This window comes from Dermacentor variabilis, chromosome 4, assembly GCF_050947875.1.
Source record: "Dermacentor variabilis isolate Ectoservices chromosome 4, ASM5094787v1, whole genome shotgun sequence".
In the NCBI taxonomy this organism is placed as follows: Eukaryota; Metazoa; Arthropoda; class Arachnida; order Ixodida; family Ixodidae; genus Dermacentor; species Dermacentor variabilis.
This window is the reverse complement of record NC_134571.1, coordinates 63,301,647-63,322,999: the sequence shown is the minus strand read 5'-3', so window position 1 is coordinate 63,322,999 and position 21,353 is coordinate 63,301,647. Positions and strand designations below refer to the sequence as shown.

Sequence of the window (21,353 nt, the reverse complement as noted above, 5' to 3'; positions counted from 1 at the left end):
ATACCAGGAAACATAGTTATGTTACGCTGGAACTCAACTCAAACACATAACCCCTTTCCCGTGCCCGGCCCGGCCCGCTCGTTTCCTTGCAACAACACCATCGCGCTCGGCACCGCGCGTCCGCAAGAAAGCTGCGGTTGCCGGTAAACGTGACAAGCAGTCGAGGGATCTTTGAAATCTACCGCGTTCCCCTCTTAAAGGCGAAGCTTAAGCGTCCTCCAAATTTTGTCTTCCTTCACTGAAACGCACTGCAATGTAAACGAATATTGAAGGACATCAATGAAATTTCATTCGACATTTATTTTGAGGCGAAAGCCTTAGATCTGTATGTTTCAAGGTCGCGTTGTGAGGTACAGAAAATATCACGTCAGCCAAGGAAGGCATGTCCAACCGTGTATTAGATACGATTAACGATTAGCAAAATTAATTATAGATTAGTGATTGGTTTATGGAGGATAAAGGTTATTACGGAGGATTAAGGTGGCTTAAGATGGATGAAAGCGGATTAAAGAGGATTAGGGTGGGTTAAGGTAGATTATGACGGATGACAGTGCATTATGGCGTATTAAGGAGGATTAAGATTAATTAAGGTCGATTACGATGCATTAAGATGGATGACGGAGTATTAAGGTGGATTACGGTTGACTAGGGTGGATTAAGCTAGATTAACGTGAATTAGGGTGGATTAAGGTGAATTACAGTAGGCTTTACAAGGATTTCGCCGTCGCGTCTCTTAGGCGATAGCTAAAGACACCTGCAGATTTTTTAAAGGCGATAACCGCATGCTCGTCAAACATCGCGCTAAACAACGGCGATCAAGAGCGAACTGCACTGCTGCCAGTGCAATTATGCAGTAACTGGACCACAGTTTCCTAGAATGTACGTATAACTTGAATTTACGTCAGCTATAACGTGCAGGTGACCACGTGCTCTCTTTGCCCAAGCATATCGCTTGTTCGTCGTGCAAAACGTATTGCCAGTGAAAGCGAGGCAAGAAGGTGGAAGTAGTTCGCTTAGAAAGCAGATAGTTCTAATGTACCGCGACCTCTTCACTTATTGCAAGACAGGGACGAAGTTCATGAGGCAAGATATAAAGAATATTTGCCATAGACAAAAAAAAAAAAAGGTTCAGAGAGCCAACACAGTCAAATAATCAGCATACAGGAACGACACACTTAAAAAGAAATCAACGGAGCGCTTGCAACTTTTTGGTGCGAGCAGAATTGTCGGTGCCATTTAACTAAACTTGGGAGAGTGTGCACTTTTCCGACGAAGCACGTGCAAACGGACCAGTGTGAACGCACTCTACTGGGAGCGCGTACGAGAACCGCTTATAGTGGGGTCAAATGCGGTACTACAACTCACTCCTCCGGTAGAAGTTGCGAGCACACCAGGTGTTCTTAGAGCGCAGCTTCGGAGAAAAGAAAACAAGCGATACGCACGGTAGTAGCCTGTGGCGCGGCTGCCGCGGGGCCATCATCCATCGCACCGGCTGTCATCGACATACTCGTGCATACACACCCGCGGCGAAGCGATAAACAGAAATAGCGATGCCGTGCAACGGGCTCGGGTGCTGCCCAGGGATCTACAAATCCAATACACGCTACGCGATCGCAGCATGAGCGCGCACACAGAGCGGCGTTTCGCTCAGCTAGCAGAGGCGCGCGAGAAGAGTGAAGTCGAGATTCGCTAAATGGAGGGAGCAGGCCCTGGAGCCAAAAACTGGGGAGGCCCAAAATAGCAGCGGGCTCGCGCTTCGGAGGCGAAAACAGGGAGTCGTAGAACCCTGCGGCGTCCGCGGGCGTGCGAGCGTGTGTGCGTGTGACGAAGGCGCGGGGTTGTGCTCCCCACGTGTCCGCATGCCAGTTTGACTGAAAGCTGTGCGTTGAGAACGGGCGGCGGAATCGTTGGACGTTCTACCGCACGGAGGCGACTGCGAGTCTGGAAGAGTCGTTAAACTTGCGACATCGCGGTGGTCGGTTGCGCTGAAGGATGGACTTTCAGTGACGGCCGCGGGTGGGCGCGCAGTGGTGACGAAGAAGGCGTGCTGGACGAAACGCGCCCGCCGGGGAGCCGAGAGCGTCAAGCTTGCCCCGTGATATACTGGGGAACGATACGACTTCCTGGTTGGTTCCAGTGCAACGATGGAGGCCTGCGCCAACCGCGCGCTTATATGACTTCACCCGTATCGGTTGTGTTTGGCAGCTTCGATATCGTTTCGCCAAAGTGTTCTGAACTATACGTGTAGGGTAACGTTGCGACTCATACGGGTTCTTCTTATTTTTATTTTTTTGCATGAAGCGTTTTAACTAGACATCTCGCATACGCTTCAGCTGTCCCTATGGAGTAGTTGGGCAAACGGGTTGCTACAGCAGCTCCCGAGTCAGAAAGTGTCGTCAGCTTGCAACACCGCTGCGGAGACGTTGAAGAATGAAAGGGCGCGATGACTGGGCTGGACGGCTGAGCGAATATGCCAGCTTTGAGAAACGCCAGAGGGAGTCGATCGAGTCTGCTCTTCACACTGATATTTTCTGTTGCCTTAAAAACTCTGAGACGTATCGTCGAGGAGGAATTGGCCTGGTTCTGACGTGGAAACGCAAATGAAGTATGTTGCTGTTAAGTTCATCCACCTATTCCTGGACTTCGGAGTAGCGCTGCAACTGCTTTGCACGCAAATAAAGAAGGCGCTATTTTCCTTCATCCTCGACGCTGGCCTCAAACAGACGCTCTATAGATGCTTCTTACTGTACATGCGTGTCCTTGCTGTACTTGTGCGTGTTGCCCGCGTCTGTATAGTGTGTTAGGCGGTCATTTTATGGCATCACGAATATAATTTGGAGCAGTATTCTAGACGTGTGGCCGTGAAGACGTCTCCAGCACCGAATAAGGAATCGATCAGCTTTTGAGGCCCGGCCATCGCAGGGATTGTAGAATCATCGTCATGTTTGCCGTCATCGTATTCCCTTGGTCAGAAGTTTGCAGTAAAGCCCATTTGGACCGTTCAGAATTTGATCCCACAGGTCCGTGACATGTTAGCGGTCATGCCGTCATGGGCGTTGTTGTTCGTAATAGCTCCATAGTCTACTCTGACCTCATCGTTGTTGTCAGTTGTCGTCCTCGGGCCAGGGACACCAATTTTGTGTGTCACTCACGCATTTATGACGGACGACATCTAAATATTTCTGGGGGGGTCTTTTTTGTCTGCATTAATGTTTCGTTGGAATAGAAGCCAGTGGAATTATTTCGGGATTTGAAAGATAGAGCATGGAGTCAGGCGCCGACTGTGATTTGCACATTCAGAACATGGCGCTATTCTTACCTCTACTTCCTGTTTCTTTTTTCTAAACGAAGCACTTCAGCAGCTGACGAGAGCCAAACAGCAAATACCGCGACAACAAACGAGCGTGAGCTTTGTACGGCGGCGGCGGGCGGCACACTGTATTGCGAAGTACGTATTTAAGCAATCCTCGATAGCAGAGCCAGCAGTTGACGTGTTGTAATTTCTTTTTTTTTTTTAATAGCAACGGGAGACGGAAGTGGGGGAGGGGGGAGGCGCACGTGCCAGACCACGTAGACTGCTTGGCACGTGTCATGTATGTAATTGCGACCAAGGCGTGGCCAGCCGGCGTGGTCCGAGGCTCCTCGAGTCGCCGTGCGCACATTCAAATACAACCTACTATAAAGGGTGTCAGCTAATGTTAGCCAAGATGTTCAACGAAGAGAAACATATTTAAAAAAAAAACACGGTGCAGGATACAATTTTAAGACCTACAGTGTTCGACGACCGAACACTGTAGGTCTTATAATTGCATCTTGCGCCATGTTTTTTTTTAATAGTTATTTTTTCGTTCAACAGCATGGCTAAAGTTAGCTGGGACACGCGGTATATAAAAAGGTGCACATTTCTGCTCATTTTTTTTTTCAATAACACACAGGCTCAAGTTAGACGAAAATGGTTGTCATGTCTTGATTGTTCTTTGCCGTGCCTGAAGGTTACGTCGGCAGATGGAAGTGCTCCGTGTGTTTCATAGGACAACGGGAAATTATTTACCCGTAATGAAAAGTATATCCCAAGAAATGCGAAGGGACGTGGTCAAACACGTCTGATTCCTGTTCTCCTCACCCGCCGTGGTGGCTCAGTGGCTATGGTGTTGGGCTGCTGAGCACGAGGTTGCGGGATCGAATCCCGGCCACGGCGGCTGCATTTCGATGGGGGCGAAATGCGAAAACACCCGTGTCCTTAGATATAGGTGCACGTTAAAGAACCCCAGGTGGTCAAAATTTCCGGAGTCCTCCACTACGGCGTGCCTCATAATCAGAAAGTGGTTTTGGCACGTAAAACCCCAAATATTATTATTATTATCCTGTTCTCCTCGGTGCAGGCTTTCGCCAAAGTGCAACGCTCTTTTTCTGTACCCGATCCACACACTTTGACGGCATCAGGAGAACGCTGACCGTGGGTCATTGACCGAAATTGGGTTTCATAACTTTTTTTTCCCCTGTACTTTGCCCTACTTCTAGCTGCTCATATGACAATCAAGTGCTGTGGAATAGCCGCCTATCCAACGTTTCCAGTACAGAAAGGAGAACTTGCCAATCTTTAATCCCAGTACCATAAAAATAAATTAATGAAACTCGCGGAGGTAGAAACGGGCATCTATCCATTTCTTTTTCTCCCTCGCAGCTATAAATGCACTATTCCGGAACTTTCCACGTCGGTGCTCTAATCCTTCAGGTGCATGCAATGCCCGACTACACAACATGTCGCAGCGCCTGTCGCAGAAATTTCCGTAGCGCCGAAGTCGTAAGAGAGAACGGCATTTATCCCGCGTTAGTCAAAGCCCTTAATTCATTCATAAAAGTCGCGGAACTCGTTGTGAGTCTCATGTTTCCAAATGCACGGAGTGTCTGCCCGTTCTCGCGTCACGTGTTCACTGCAAAACTACAAAGAACCATTTTTGAACACACACACACAATAAATAAATATATAAAGATAAACACCATAAAAACAACAAAATTGACAAAGACAAAGACATGCACGTGTGAATTCAACAATCTCTAATTAAGCCTTTTTTGTCATTTGTCATTTGGAGCACACTTTAGCAGGCGAAAGGCAACGACACATCGATGCGATCGCGTTTGTTCCTGACCGATGGCGCAACTGTCAATTTATTTATTTATTTAAAAATTAAATTATAGGGTTTTACGTGCCAAAACCACTTTCTAATTATGAGGCACGCCGTAGTGGAGGACTCCGGAAATTTCGACCACCTGGGGTTCTTTAACGTGCACCTAAATCTAAGTACACGGGGATTTATTTATTTATTTATTTATTTATTTATTTATTTATTTATAATATACGGTGGGACACAAATTCCAAGCAGGGAGGGCGTTGCAAAATAAGAATAATGTGGTGTATTGAACAAGACGCTGCAGAAATAAGAATAGACAAATTTGTTACAGGTCATATATGGATCTATTCTTCAGTCACTTTGTCAAGGGAATAAAATCTCTCCCCCTCCCTCCACTCCTTCAGCGCTTCCATTCCGTGCTGTGTGCCTTTCAGCCACATAGCTCCAACATACACAGGTATATGGGCACGAAACGGGATTCACTCTCGAAATTTTCGGGCCCCTCATGGCGACACTCATAACCGGGCGTCGCTAACGTTTGACGGCACGATTTCAAAGTGTGGACCCTACAAACGTTTAACATATCTGAACATAACACTTGCTTGTGCAAGTTCTCCTGCGATTGTGCTATGATTGTGAACAAAATTTTGTATTCGACAGTGGGACATGTGTCCAGTGTCGACTGCCCTCTCTATGCTTGCTTTCTCGTGTTCGTTTCTTTCTTTCTTCCTTCCTTTCTTTCTTTCATTCTTTCTTTCTATTTTTTTCTCTAGCGTTTGGAAGTCTGTCATGCCTTATGGAATGCGTACTCTTAAAGGTCAGGGCTGATGGCCAATGCTCTATAAAGGACGGATCACCCCCCGAACGACGTTTATCTGTTTTCTGTGAGGCATATGACAATACTGCAAACATCTGTTTCGAACAACAGCGGCGCCTGTTTTTATATTATACGCCACGCGCGCCACCTCTTATGCACGAGAAGCCGACGGTCGAGAACGCACTACAAATGTTCGCACTCTCAAAAAATGTTCTTACGCTAAGACTGCTTTAAGAACAGACGCCAGTCAATCGTGATGTTGGGGCAGCCAATGGTAAGAACTTAGAACGAAAAACTTTATGAATTCTAGCCCATGGCGAGAAGGGCAAAAGAGCGAGCACCACTTGCCTATTGTTCAGAGCTTCTGCTTTCTTCCCGCCATGCCCGGCGCGGTGACAGGGTTCGTTCTCCTTGGTTGGCGAAATTCGCGTAAGCGTTTAGGAATCCAACTGCATACAACGTGGCGGTACGCGACCCGCCTGCCGACAAAACCGTCTGCACACGTTCCGACAGCGCGCGTGACAATTGAGTGAGATCGGCTGTTAAGCGCATCCGCCGCCGCCGCTGAAGAGGACGCGACAACATCGACGACTCCGCGTCGCTTATCGCCGAAGTGCCGAACGGACAAGATGGGGACGTCGATAAGCATTAGCGTAGCACGCCAGCCTGCTCATCTCGCGGTGAAGCCCAGCTGATAACAGGGCGAGTCAGTTCGGATTCCCGGCGGCGAGCGTGAACGATGACGTTGCTGGTCTTGTGTTTGCGGCGTCTTTCGTGTGGAAGTAAAACGAAGTAAACGAAGCAAACTGAGTGACTAAGGAGGGTAACGCTAATAAGCTCAATAAATAGGTTCGTAAGCATAACGACGTAAACAAAGTGGATTTGTATAAGAACGACGAATGAACCCGCCGCGATAGCTTAGTGTCTATGGCGCTGTGCGGTCAAGCTCGAGGTCGCCGCGGGTTTGATCCCCGGCCGCGGTGCCCGCATTTCGGTGGAGGCGAAATGCGACTTAGATGTAGTGTACATTAAGAAACCCCGGCAGGTCAGAAAATAATCCGGAGTCTCCCACTATGCAGCGTGCTTCGTACTCAAGATTGTGGTTTTGGCATGTACAAACCCAAGTTTAGTTTTTAGAGCAATAAGCAACTATACTAACTGCAGAAGAGGAAACTTAAGCTTGGCCGACGAACGACCAGTAAGTAGCATTGATGACAGTTTCGTACATCGCCAAAGATAACACAGCCAGTGGTTGGGCCACGAGAAAGAAAGAAAGCTGAAGAAAAGTTGCGCATGCCAAACGTTGGTCTGTTGGTATTCACCGTACTAAAGCGTGCGCCTGAGCATACGCACAGTCAAGTGCAAAAGTTAAAGGACCAGAGGTGCCGCTAAACTATTTTTTCTTTGCAGCCCATAGGCATAATGGCTGAAATCAAGTGGTATACTGCCTACGTGCGCCTGTTTGACCAGCGTCATGCATTGATACAATTTCACGTCGGCTGTGCTGGAAGAAATTGAATTTTTTGCCGATGCGGTGGTCTCGAGACTTTTGCACTCGACTGTATATACATATCGAACGAGTGCGTCGCGTCTGTCGGAAGAAAGCTTAGCACTCTCGGAGAACACTGGACCCTTCACACACGGTGCGCAATGGTTAAATGTACATGGACACCGAAGAACGCTTCCGAATGTGCCAAGTCCTCTTGCATCCGCAAGATTTCTACAACATCTCTGCATGAAAGTACGTGCAAATATCGCTGACAGCTTCACACTGCGAGATAGCTGAGAGAAATTATGTAAGGTTGCTGGGTGATTTCAGCTGAAGTCTCGTACTTGCATCGCATGAAGCGCAACTGTATCGATGGCGAAAGCGCAGAGAAGGACCCGGGAACAAAGCACTTGCAGAGAGACGGATAGAATGTCTGCCGTGCTCTTTAGAGAATAATGGAAGCAGTGAACTGTAAACGAAGCACTCGGTGTTTCCTGCCACGCGTATCGGGTATCGCGTGAAGTCAGAAAAGCGCGAGCCGCTGTGTAGTCACAGGATGCGCGCGAAGGCAGGCAACGGATCCGGACAGAAATTAGAAACAGCGCTTTAATTTCAAAAAATCAGATGTCCATTTATATTTCCCACAGAAATGGAACAGCATTTGCTATATTCTATTCCTATTCGATATGAGAATTTGACAGCTTTTCAAATATTCGTCAATGCCTAATAAAGCGCTATATCTGCGCGCAACTATCGTCTATATGCACACTTGGAGGAGAATGATTTATGCGAGTGACTACCGGTATAATGAGAAGAAAGGGGGATAACCGAGGGGCCCTATATTTATTAGTCATATCATATCATTATATTATATATTATATTATATTAGTCATCATATCAATTGGTAGAGCATCGCACGCGTAATACGAAGGCTGTGGGATCGTTTCCCACCTGCGGCAAGTTGTTGTTTTTTTCATCCACTTTCATTTCCATTAATTTATCCTTTCATTATTTCACTTATTAAGCGCGAGTAATTTCCCCTATGTTATCTCTGGTGTCAGTGTTTGTTGGCTTCTTATGATACTGGTATAATGGCCTCTTCAAATATGATGCTGTTAGATTAGCCTAAAAATACTCGGCGATTCTTGCAACGTACTTTTTATTTATTTATTTTGATACAGGTACAGGACGCATCGTTACCACTTAGCGGGACCTATTACTGAGAAAGCACGCCACGCAGAAAGCCATAAGGAATAACTTCCTGTCATCCATTAAAGGGTGAATCGTTCCTAGGTTCTTCGATAATGTGTTATCTCGAATAGCGAGGTAGTGTTGTCTTTCCTAATGCGGAAATATGTTCCTTTGTTCGCTAATATCATATGCTCCATTCCGATCTTTTACGGGGTTCCTGTTCTGAATGACACCGACAGTCAATGTAAGCCTATCTGTATAATAAACCTCCACATGAATCTACGAACATTATGATTTTTTTTTTTTTTTTGCGTAGCTCTTACGATTAACTTATGCTGGCAAACAATGCGGCCATATTCGGTTAGGTACAAACTTGTGCAGTTGGATTGGCTTTTTTAAAAACAGGATTAGATACATACTGAGCACAAATAAGCTTTGCTGACCTCCTTATGCCCTTTCACACTGCTTCCCGAGGCAAAAGAAAAAAAAAGAAAGTCATTCGATTCGACATTTAAAGAATTTTTTTTTTCGAACGCTAATGTAAAGTTTAATTTTTTTTTAAATTTCTCTCTAAAAGAAACGCTGCTCACTTTTCCGAATTTCGGTCCCGCCTCACTTTACATGCGTTGTAATACAGCACAATAGTATCAGCGGCATTAAAAGGAACAGACGCACAGCATGCGATTTTCGCTATGCTTGTTTTTGCGAAGTTTTGGATGTCAACTCTGTATGGTTTCGGCGAGGAAATAACATCCATTTTGAATTACCGGAAAACGAACCGCGCGCGCGGGCGCACACACACACACACACACACACACACACACACACACACACACACACACACACACACACACACACACACACACACACACACACACACACACACACACACACACACACACACAAAGTGTGTATACATAATATAAACATATAGTGGTAGCTGGAAAAGCGGCACGTATTTATAGAAACAAACTGTTATTCTGAAGCTCACGATGTTGGCAGTAGTCTTATCAAGCTGTTCTGTGTCTTATGGTTCGTTTAACTTTTCTTACGCCTCCTGGCACGCGATCTCTCTGGCTTCCCAACTGCGAGCAGCAAAGTTGCTTTTGGCAACATTTCAAGGTCACGCCGTACACACTACTGAATCGCCCTCGTGAGGGAGTCTACTGTGTTGCAGAAAATGCCCGTAACACGTTGCTGTCACTCAGTAATATAGGGTGTCCCACATAACGTTAGCCAAGCTCCTCAACGAAAAATAAATTAAAGAACATGGTACAAAATACGATTTTAAGACCTGCGGGGTCCGGTCGTCAGACTTCTGACGACCAAACACCGTATGTCTTGCAATTATATCTTGCACCGGGTTTTTGTAACCTTTATTTGAACAGCTTGGCTAACGTTATCCGGGACACACGGTATAGTTTCGCCATCTAACTGCTTACCGATATCGAGATTACTGGTACTGGTTACTGATAACCGCCACAGAGGGCGCAGTCGTCACAACATCTGCTTCTGAGCATGATGACGCGTGTTCGGTGCTTCTTTCACGACTTCTCATTGCCAGGTGCGCTTTGTTCCTCTTCATGTACTGCTGTAAAGCATGACGTATCTGTGTTTAATTTCCGGCCGCGCGATCGATGGGAGAGCAGTACAAAAGTGCATGTGTGTAACAAATATATTGCTGCGTCTTATATAACGCCACGTGATCAGAATAGGCGTGTCGCACGTGTACCGTTGTACGACTCTTCTAATGAGGGATGCCGTAATTTCAAACAACAGCGTCCAAGTACAAAAGTAAGTGTAAGTCAAAGCTCCATTATAAGGACAGTTTTCGAACTTTAAACGTTGTCGGTCGTCATTATCAAGATCTAATGTTCGATTGATTGATTTATTCTTTTCCTGCTAAAAAGAAGTCATGGTGCTAACCATGAAGGGCAACGCGAAACTTACGAACACTTCTGTGTAGTGACATCGCATAAAGTGAACGAGGACGGGAAGAAGTGAACACGGTGGACACAAGCTCCAGAAAAGGACATAAGTGTGTACTTTATAAGTGTGTACTTTTCCCGTCATCATTTACTTTTCATGGCACCATTAGACAAAAAAGAAAATAACCCATACCAACTATCAACTTTGATTATACTTTCCGAACACGTGTTAAATTTTCATTATTTCCAACTTTTTTTTACATATAGCTTAGATTTAGGCACTCAGTGTGACATTACGAGACGGTGACGTCGCGTCAGGTGTAGGGTACGCGGTTTCTTTAGACAGGACGAATAAGTAACTGCATTTTTCCTACACTGTAAACGCAGCTATATACCAATGCGCATGCCTGAAACGTGATGGGTGAAGGTCATGGCTTTCGCCGAGTGAGCCATCTGTAGCTCAGCTGAGCTATAGAAATGATGTTAGGCCCCAGTTCTAGATGCATCTTGGCTACGTCTCAGCCACAATTTTTCTTTTTTGAAAAAGTCCGCTATACAAGATAACGCTACCCATTACCTGTTTCGAGAAAGTAACGTTGGGTCAAGCGATGGCACCTCCTTTATTGCTTCATTTCATCTGAACTACGGCCAAGAACGGGCATTTAGTCGTCAACTAATGGGGTACTTCTTAGAGTTCGTGCATCTTTGCTTGTGCTCTTACGCTTACAAAAGAAAGCCTATCGGTATATCCCGCGCATAAACTGCGGGTCTGATGAATGAGAGAGCTGACGAAGAAAGGCACGACAACGGAAGACAGGCGGCAAGCGCGCGCTCGGCCGTTCTGACAGTTCACCTCGCACTACTCCCGAACAAAATATCGATCTGACACTTACGAGCGCTTCAAATTCCGGTCTGTATATAAGCTGCAGCGCTTTCTCACCAATGACCTGGACGCAGGGTGCTTTGCCGGCTGCTCTTTGATTGACAGTTGATACAGACCGAGCCGCCGCAGAGCGAAGACCGTTGTGGAACTCCCCTTAACAGCTTCGCCAAGAAACACCCACTCCGGAGAGTTTTACGCACAGGCAAGAGACTCACGCGGATGGTGAATTAGTCGCCTTGTGCCGGCACTAAGCGTGGCGTTCGCCGATATGTTTTGCTCCGCGCGCAGACGAGGAAGGTCGCTGGCCCGTTGTAAGTACACACGCGCGTGCAAACCGAACACCTGCCGTGCTCGCGGGCCGCAGGTCTCTCTTCCGCTTTCCGCTCGCTCCGCGGTGCACCGACGCTATGGGAACACGTCAGCGCGCGCACGCGAGAACAAGATGATGGACAGCGACTTCGTCCCTTGAAATAAGCGGCACAGTCGCTACTGGGGTACCATGCGGCTTTCCTTGTGCAGTCGCTAGTCACGACTCGTGCAATGCAGAATATGACAACGACAAGTAACGATTAAAAACAAGTTCTTCTACACCGTGCTTTCGGTATCTGATAGTGTCAGACATACGCTACAACAACCTCGTGATGTCGGGAGAGAGTGCCAAAAGGTGTAGAAGATTCAGGCGGTAACACACTGTGAATCTCCTGTGTGAAAAAAAAAAGAAAGGCACTTACGATCAAAGTGTAAAGCACAGGCAGTTGGAGCTGGACCTTCATGATTAATTTATAACGCTCAGTAGCAGCACCAATCTCAGAATAGTTCGTTTGGTATTATGCGTATAGCCAACCAGTATAGGACGTATTTTGATCCAGGATGGTTCGGAGCACTCACTACTAAATGGAAGGAGGACATAAGGTGAAGCTCATTATGGAATATTTGCTTTTTAACGCGTCACGGTCGTTTCGCAAAAGTATGATGGCTAAACAAAATGAGATTATCTAAGCAAAAAAGTTGTAGTAGACAAAGTTTGGTAGGAAGCGAGGTGAACCGATATCATTAATGTGGTAACTGATTTTGACAGCACTGAGTACTGCGTAGTGAAATGGCCCCATATTTTTTTTCTTTAAAGCCTGACTAATTGGCCCTAATGCACCAAAGCAACACGGTAACTTGATAGACGTAGTGAAACTCTCGATATTAATTTCGATCGCCCGGAGTTATTTAGAGTGCATCCCTTGATCGATATACGCCGGCGTCCTGCATTCCGCTGCCACTGAAATGCGAGCGCTGCCACAGGGAATCCGACCCGCGACCACTTGCTCACTAGCAGACGTCATATAACTACTGAGTCATCACGGCGAGTATTCGTTAAGTTTACGTGCTCAAGTTCACACGGGATACAAGATACTTGCGACGTCATTCTACCCGTATGTGTTCAAAAGTCCGAAATTGTAATCACTCTGTATAAGAACGAAAGCTTCGGAACCTAAAATACTGGTAGTGGTCGGGAATTAAACATCGTGATCCACGATTATCAGCGCATGATGATGATGATGATGATCCTCTTTTCTGACTCGTTCCCACTAAAGGAAATACGCCAAGAATCGGACGGCAGGGGGTAGCTTGAGAGAATTCTTATTTGAAGATGAGGAACTGAAATTAAAATTAAAAAGAAAAGAATATATTCGAATAAACAGACTAGTATTCCGCCTGCAGCCTCTTTCTTCTCTTCTTCTTCCTTGACCTACATCCTCTTCCTCCTCGTCCTAGCAGCGTGTTTATATAAGTCCAAGTAATTATGTAGAAAGCTCTATGGTGACATGTACTTAATTGGAACTGCACGTTTCACCAGGTGCAAGACGTCGAAACTACTCTTTCAAGGAATGTAAGCAGATGCTCGCCATTAAATATGCACAAGTAATGTAAGCAGATACTCGGCCAATAAATATGTACTTGTCCAGTCCCGCCTTATACTAGTGCAACGCTCCGGACTCCTTCTGCAGGACGGCCTTCACTGCTGTGCCACATCTAGCTTCGGATATACGCGACAACACATGTAACCACCAAAACACCTGTTCAATTCATGCACAGCACAGGCCTTGGAGCATAGGATGCCGAGAATGAGGAGGTCAAGACCAACTCGGAAGAATGGGCCAGATGGGACATCAAGAGGCCGAAGGAGGCCAGCAGGGACCATAGGTGGTTTCTTTCGGCGTTGGCACGGTTTACATGCAGCGACGTAGCGACGAACGGAGTGGTAAAGACCGGGTCAAAGGAAGTGACGCCGAACGCGGTCGTAGGTCCGGGAAACTTCGAGGTGACCATGAAGTCAGGGCGCACGTCATGGAGCTGGCTGAGAACTATCAGGCGCAGATGCATAGGAGCGACAAGCAGCAGTTCGCGTCCGTCCGGGTGGAGGTTGCGGCGATATTGTGCCATCTTCAAGAACGAAGAGGCGAAGGGACGGATTGGGTGCTGCGGAATCCAGCTTCTGAATAAGCTCACGTAACATGGGATCACGGCGCTGTTCATCACGGATGTGGCATCAAGCGGAGAGCGAGAGTACACATGCAGGCGCGTAATCGGAGGCTTCAGGCAGATCCACGGGATTGCAGAACAAATAGCGTTCCGGTGCAATCGGCCAGACTTATAAGAAACGGAGTAGGTGTATTCTTGGAGCCCGCAGTGCACAGCGACCAAGATGCCCAGCGGGATCCTTAAGGGACAACAACCGGCAAAGTGCGTGGTGATCGGTAATGACGGTGAAATGCTGGCCATATAAGTAGGGGCGGAGTTTGCCTACCGCTCAAACGAGAGCAAGACACTCCCGTTCCGTGATGTAGTCGTTCTGTTCAGTTGAGGAAACGAGACGCCTGGCATAGGCGATAACACGGGCATGCCCATTCCGATGCTGAACCGAAACAGTGCCGATTCTGTGGTCGCTGGCACTGGCGTGCAGTTCCGTTGGAGCGGAGATGTCGAAATGAGCCAGGACAGGTGGTGCAGTAAGCGACGTGATGACGGTAGAGAAAGTCGCAGCCTGTGCAGCACCCCAAAAAGACAAAGACGCCTTTCTTCAGTAAGTTTGTGAGAGCGCGTGTGATTTCCGCGAAAATGTTGACAAAACGACGGAAGTCAGAGCACAGTCCCAGAAAGCTACGAACTTCCTTTGTGCGAGTCGGAACGGGGAACTCCTGCACGGCTCGAACTTCCTCAGGGTCGGAGCGAACACCGGTTGAGTCGACGAGATGACCGAGCATTGTAAGTTGCTGACCTCCGAAGTGGCACTTGGATCAATTAAGTTGCATGCCGGCTTTGAGAAGCACACTGTTAACTAATTTGCCCCTTAAAAGGGCATAATGGCGTAAATTAGTCTGTAACTCACACCTTTACACACAAAAAGAGTGCAAGGGTGTGAGCTATACACCGGTTCATACCCTTATGTAGACTTAAGGATGGAAGTTAGTTAACGGGGCACAGAAAGGATAGAGGAAAGTCGGTCGAGATGCGTTTCAAATGTCGGTGAAAATTCATCGACGTCATCACGATAGTACAGGCAAGTAGACCATTTAAAACATTATAAGAGGGTGTCCATCATGCGTTCGAAAGCGGCATGGACGTTGCATAAGCCGAAGGACACGGCTTTAAACTCATAAAGGCCTTCAGAGGTAATAAAAGCGATCATCTCACAGTCCACGTCATCAACGGCGATCTGCCAGTACCCTGACCAAAGGTCGATTGAAGAAAAATACTTGGCGCCATGAAGGCAATCCTGGGCGTCGTCGATGCGTGGGAGCGGATACACATCTTTTTTGATCATATCTTTAAGTTGCCGGTAGTCCACGCGAAATCTCCGGCTGTCATTTTTCTTTTAATCAAGAACCACAGGAGATGCCTAAGGGATGCATGATGGCTCGATTATATTTTTGGCCAGCGTCTTGTTGACTTTTAGCATCTTCGAAGCGTCGGCATTCAGTAACAATTTTGCTGATTGTCGAAGAGTCTTTAAACACGATCAGGTTAAACTCATCATCCGCGATCTCTTTCAGTACGTGCGCGACCTTATCGACTTCTGTCATCTTGGCGTCAACTCATGGGAAAAGGCCTGAACATCCTGAATGTACGTCAGGTACATTCAGGATGTTCTGGTACTCTGTAGAAAGTCCGCACGCGCGAGGAAAGTTTTTTTCTTGGCGCCAAGCTGGCAGCCTGCAGGTTGGCGAAACAACTTGCGAAGTTTCGTCTTACAAACGCTCCCAGGCCTGTGAGCGATGTTCTTCGCTGTGTAGAACCAGGCCTTCGCAGTTCCTTTTAGATATATATGACGCTCGCCAGCATCAAGGTCGGCTCCCAAATGTAATGTGCGCCTACACACTCACAGAGTCGAATCTAGTCTTCACCATCAGCGCCGGAAGATGTCCCAGGATCACGGGGTGGAACCAGGATGATGGCTGGCATGGCGGCCGCCGCTGACGCAGTTTCACCACCGGTAGGCATGCCTAGAGTGGCGACTTGGAGACCACTGCGGGGCTCCGTCTTGCGTCAGACGCCCAGCACCTCCACAAAGACGTCACGTGTAGGCAGGCAGACTAGGAAAACGCATTTACCATGTATTTACAAGGCGATCAAGCGCTGAACCACGTGGTCGAGAGCGCGCGCAAGATCAAGAGCGTCTTATTCATCGACGCTTCTTTAGATGAATAGTGCCGCAAGAATATAAGGCACCCAAAAGACATTGCGTCTTATGGCATGCCTTTACCGAAATAAAAAGAAAGATACTATGATCAACCAGCCCAATAACCTGATTTTTCTTGCCTCCCCTTTCGGTTTACCACTGGTTCGATCGCTTTGCTTTTCCCTTCTCTCTCACTGACACGATGCTGACGCGATGTTAAAGACGTCACATCACGCCTCTTCCGCTAACTCACCAAGCCGCCATATTGCACAATTTTTCGCATTCTCGAATGTCCCCACGGGCGTTGCCAGCGTTAGGTAGCTGCGGCGGTTAGCCTGCTTGCAATGACAATGCGACCGGAATAGCGCCGACATGTTTCCTACCACCAAGACGTAACAAAACCAAACGTAATGGGAGCAGTGTTATAGTCAAAGAATTACCGACAAGAAATTTATTGCTTCTCCTTATTTAGCGTTAAATGAAGGTTTAAGCCTTCTAAACCACCCCAAAAAAAGTGGCAAGCGGCAGAACGCCATAAACAATATTATATCACACTTGTTTCTACAACCCAGTTTCGGTTTCTCGTGCCCAGGAGGTGGATGCGTCATGACGTCATTATGCACTGGCTGCCCCCCCCCCCTTTTTCTGTGATCACTGCGACTGCTACATGGGAACGCAGCCGGACGAATGGCGCTCTTTGCAACATTTTTTTTGTGCAAGCAACGTCATTATACCTATAGCTTTATTGCAACATGACGTCGGTAAACTTCCCTTGAAGTCACTACGACACGATAATATCCGCGAATTCAGGTCCTCTATTTCGAGATCAACTTAAATATCATATTAAAATATCTGACAAGTGTTTCCAAACATTCATACTTGCTAAGTGTCATCATTTTGCATTGCGGGAAACACGTGGTATAAAATGTCTACAACTTCGAAAATATATGTCAGTATACTCCCTTAGGCTCTGGGCTATAACGCAGCCACCCCTACCAGGTCTCACGGGCTTTGTTTTGGGAACACCACCACTTCCCGGCTGATGTGAAACTTATGTTCAACTACGCGAGTATACGCTGCTGTAGCAGTAAAGAAACGCGTTCAATCAACCACGCAACCATCTGCCAAGGCCTTTTGAGTCTGCTTTGCCACATTAAGTCCCTGGCACTCTCCTTCAATGCGACGTGAAGCACTCGGCTTCTTGTTTGATTGCCCTCAATCAAATGGCTTCCTCTCAAAGCTCTAGATATTATTCGGACTATTACATCGTACAAAAAGCCGGCGGTGAAGTCAAGACGACTCATATATTCGGACAATTGGGACTCAAAAACGAAACGAAGATATCAAATGATGTTATTATTATTTTTGCCCTCTTCTGCCCCCGTCCTTTCTAAGGCATTTTTCTTTGTTCTCTCCTTACCTGGCAGAGTAGCATGCAGGCGAACATTTCTACGCCGGGAAACCTCTCTGCCTTTTCAGTAAAGGGCTTTCTCTTCCTCTCTCATCAATCAAAGCTGAATTACATATCACCTAGCGTACTTGTAAGTTTGTACTTTATCTTCCTTCCCGCCACCGCGTGACACAAACCTGGGGCGCTCGTGCCATATGCGACTCGCGACAAGTGCGGAGCGCGACGCATTCGCTCAATCTGCCTTTACGGCTCAGCGCGTGGAAGGGACACCGTTGCTTCAGAGGCCCCGTCGCACGTCTTTCCCTGCCTTTCTCCGACGGCGCGCGGTGGCTTGTGCAAGTACGCCGTTCCGCCTGCGACATCGCTTACGCAGGCGGGAGTTTCCTAAACGCATAGCATACGTTAAACTACTGAACAAGAGTGAGAGGCAAGGGCGCATTTACGTAAAAGAACCACAGCGCCGCTGTTTTGGGCTGTGGATGCTGGTACACCGGTATTGCGTCACATTTTTACCACTTATACGAAAAGCACCGGCCTGCTCAAAAAAAAAAAAGTCACTCGAGATGGGCGGTTGACTGACGACTCCACATTGCATTCGCAAAAAGTAAGATTAGCTGTCATCTCTTGGAATGTTTCTTGCGGAAAAGAAAAACAAGTTTTATAGTAAGCGAATGTGCTAGAAAATCTGGGACATCGCACAATGACGTCATCGGCACTTTCTGGGTCTTGAATCCAAGAAACGTAAGGTTTGAACCGCACCATATTAGAAATGAAGTCGTCCTTTCCGGCCAGCAAACATGCCCGGGCAGCTAAGAATAGGACCTGTCCTGCAGTTGTCTCTGGCTCAATGTTTCCTTTCTGTGTCGCATTCGTGGGTGCTCATGCCCGGACGAGCCACCTGGCTACCGCTGCGGAAATGTGGTCGTCGAGTGTGTCGAGTGACTCCCTTTTGGGTGTTGCCCTAGAATCTCAAGTATGTGTTTACTGGATGGGGGGACTTCCGCCTTTCTCCACCTGCGGCAAGTTGTTTCTTCGTCCACTTTTAAACATTTAAACTCTTTGGTACTCTTTGTTGCTTTCCTATAAGCCAGCTTTCAGACGCCTTACCTGTATTATTATTTTTTCTTTGCTGTCATTGTCTTACTATCTTGTTGATGATTTACTCTTATCGCTACTTTTTCTCGCTCTTCCTGTAGCCATAATACAGGGCTGCAGTTTTTTTTTTTTTTTTTGTGTGTGTGTGTGTGTGTGTGTGTGTGTGTGTGTGTGTGTGTGTGTGTGTGTGTGTGTGTGTGTGTGTGTGTGTGTGTGTGTGTGTGTGTGTGTGTGTGTGTGTGTGTGTGTGTGTGTGTGTGTGTGTGTGTGTGTGTGTGTGTGTGTGTGTGTGTGTGTGTTTGTGTGTGTGTGTGTGTGTGTGTGTGTGTGTACGCCAACTTTCGCGACAGCAAGGCGTTGTCACAAGAAGCATGAGGTAGGCCGTAAAAAGCTGGAGTGCCCATGCACTCTTGCTAATGCAAGCGCTCTATACGTCAAAAAACACGGAACGGAGCTAGTGCGTCAGTGACAGGTCTATTGCGTGCAGATACTCAGTACCAACAGTGTGCGTCACATACGAAGCAACTTGTATACATTCGAAACAATGCCGTCCTTGTCTTTATTTCTGTTTTCTCCTTGTTTTCCCGAGCGATGCAGCTTTGTGTTTACACCCGATATATTTAACACTTATCAAGTGAACACTTAAGAGCATTGGGTAGCTCAAATTTGTTGTTGAGCTCCATTTTCATATAGATAGAGTTCGTGATGCAGAACATAAAAGCAAAATGTGCAGCTATGTGTAATGAAATATACGAAGCTATTTGAAGTCGTGACTCCCGCAAGCGGAGAGAGAGAGAGAGAGATAGCACTTTATTTACACCCGTCAGAGAGTATGGGTGATCGGGTGAGACGCAGCTCTCCCTATCACCGTCTACCTCCCCCCTAGACGTCGGCCGGAATCAGTTGGCTTCCGGCGGCGGCCTGGGCTTGACGGATGGCCTGTTTTTGGGCTTGCTCTTCCTGGCTATGGAGGGAGGATTCCCATGACTCTCTGTTTCCATGTAGGCCGTTTAGTGCTGGGCAAGCCCAAAGCATGTGATTTAGCGTTGCTGTGCCTTCACAGTTTTTACATTTTGGAGAGTGCACCTCAGGATGCCATTTGTGCAGAATATACGGGTTTGGGAAGGTACCTGTCTGCAGTTTTCGCCATATTACCTCTTCCGGCTTTGTGAGAGATCTATGGGGGGGAGGCAGAGTTCTCCTCCCCATTCTGTAGTGTTCTAGAATTTCTCTGTATGTGGTTAACTCTCGCTTTTTGGACAGGAAGTAATCTGCCTGCGCTGGGGCCCGGTGTGTGAGTCCTCGGGCGACCTCATTGGCGATCTCGTTCCCTGTGAGTCCACTATGAGCGGGTGCCCATATTATCCTAATTAAGTCGTTAGGTACGTTCTCCTTGCCTGCTTGCAGAATTTTGCCGGCCTCTTTGGAAACCTTACCTTTGTCATAGGCTTTGATTGCAGTTTTAGAATCGGTGATGACTATTCTAGTTGATGGGTGTGTGATTGCCAGGGCAATCGCCGCCATCTCTGCCTCATCTGGTGAAGAGTGTCGTACGCTACAGCTAGAGACTAGCTCGCCTTTGTCGCTCACTACTACTGCAGCATAATGCCCTTCTGGGTATTCTGCCGCATCGGTGTACACTACCCCTTGTGTTTGGAGGAGGGAGCCTTGGAGTCTTTGGACCCTGCTTCTCCTGCGTTCCTTGTTGTGTATGGGGTGCATGTTTCTTGGGATAGGGGTTATTCTTAACTTGTTAGCAATTTCTTTGGGGATGACGGTTATCCTATCACGTGATTCTGGGTTTTGATAGCCCAGGAAGCGGAGAACAACCTGCCTCTGAAATCATTTTTCCGCAATGGGAGCTCGTCGGCATAGTACAAAGTTTTAGTAACGCGCAGATCATTTATTATTATTATTATTATTATTATTATTATTATTATTATTATTATTATTGCGATAGCAATTATATGGACACTACGTATACCATCAAATTTTCGCCGTCGTCGTGAGACTCCGCATATATTTAGGCATATGTATACTACATGCCACACCATGCTATATGACAAGCTGCATGTGCGGGTAATATTTCTACAATATTCTGCCACTAAAGTTGCTCATACCAGTTCTTACATCCTTGACCAAGTTATTCCTCAGAATTGTGAAAACGGCAACCCACAAACAGATATGTCATGAAACATCACACGGAGAGCGCGTGCCTTTTATCTTAAGTCTTATCAGACCATAAAATATTGAAAGTGCGAAACAATATCAAGACCCAAACGTGAAAATGATGTAATATAATCTAATAGTGTGGCTCCGCACTGGCTCCAGGATCGGCCCCACGAAAGGGGTTTGAAATATACCTGATACGGAGAAGTGGTGGCAAAGTTACTAAGGAAGACTCTGTCTTTAATGAAAAAACAAAAATGCAATTGTCCGACAGCGGGATTCGGACAGAGGGCCCCAGCATGAGAGTTTGTTCCTATAACCATTAAAGCCACGGGTGCATGCCACTGCAAACGGTCAGTGCGTTGAGACGCCTGCAGCGTTTTACGAACACCCAACGCGATTTTTCGCCGCCATCGATAATTACATATAAAAATACTAATTCCTTTAGTTTTAATATGTTTTCTCAAGAGCATTATTCACATTAACTGTGAACGATGATGGTCAATGTAAGCGAATAGAGCGAGCGAGCGAACGAGCGAACGAACGAACGAACGAACGAACGAACG

At 46.9% G+C, this 21,353-nt stretch overlaps 1 protein-coding gene across 4 annotated transcripts in view; it reads right to left on the bottom strand.

Moving 5' to 3' along the window:
• Positions 1-21,353, bottom strand: part of LOC142579287 (proton-coupled zinc antiporter SLC30A1-like) — a 69,575-nt gene that overhangs the window by 40,858 nt on the left and 7,364 nt on the right. The window contains exon 1 of one of the 4 annotated variants that reach the window (XM_075689334.1): positions 6,298-6,713. The exons of 1 other annotated variant lie outside the window; for it this stretch is intronic. Coding sequence is in view for 2 of the 3 variants with exons in the window: in XM_075689335.1 (XP_075545450.1) it covers positions 1,443-1,505 (63 nt within the window). In the remaining variant the exon portion in view is untranslated. Of the gene's footprint in view, positions 1-1,442; positions 1,646-6,297; positions 6,714-21,353 lie in introns of those variants that run through there. 2 more of the 4 variants (XM_075689335.1, XM_075689332.1) reach the window with 2 other exon arrangements.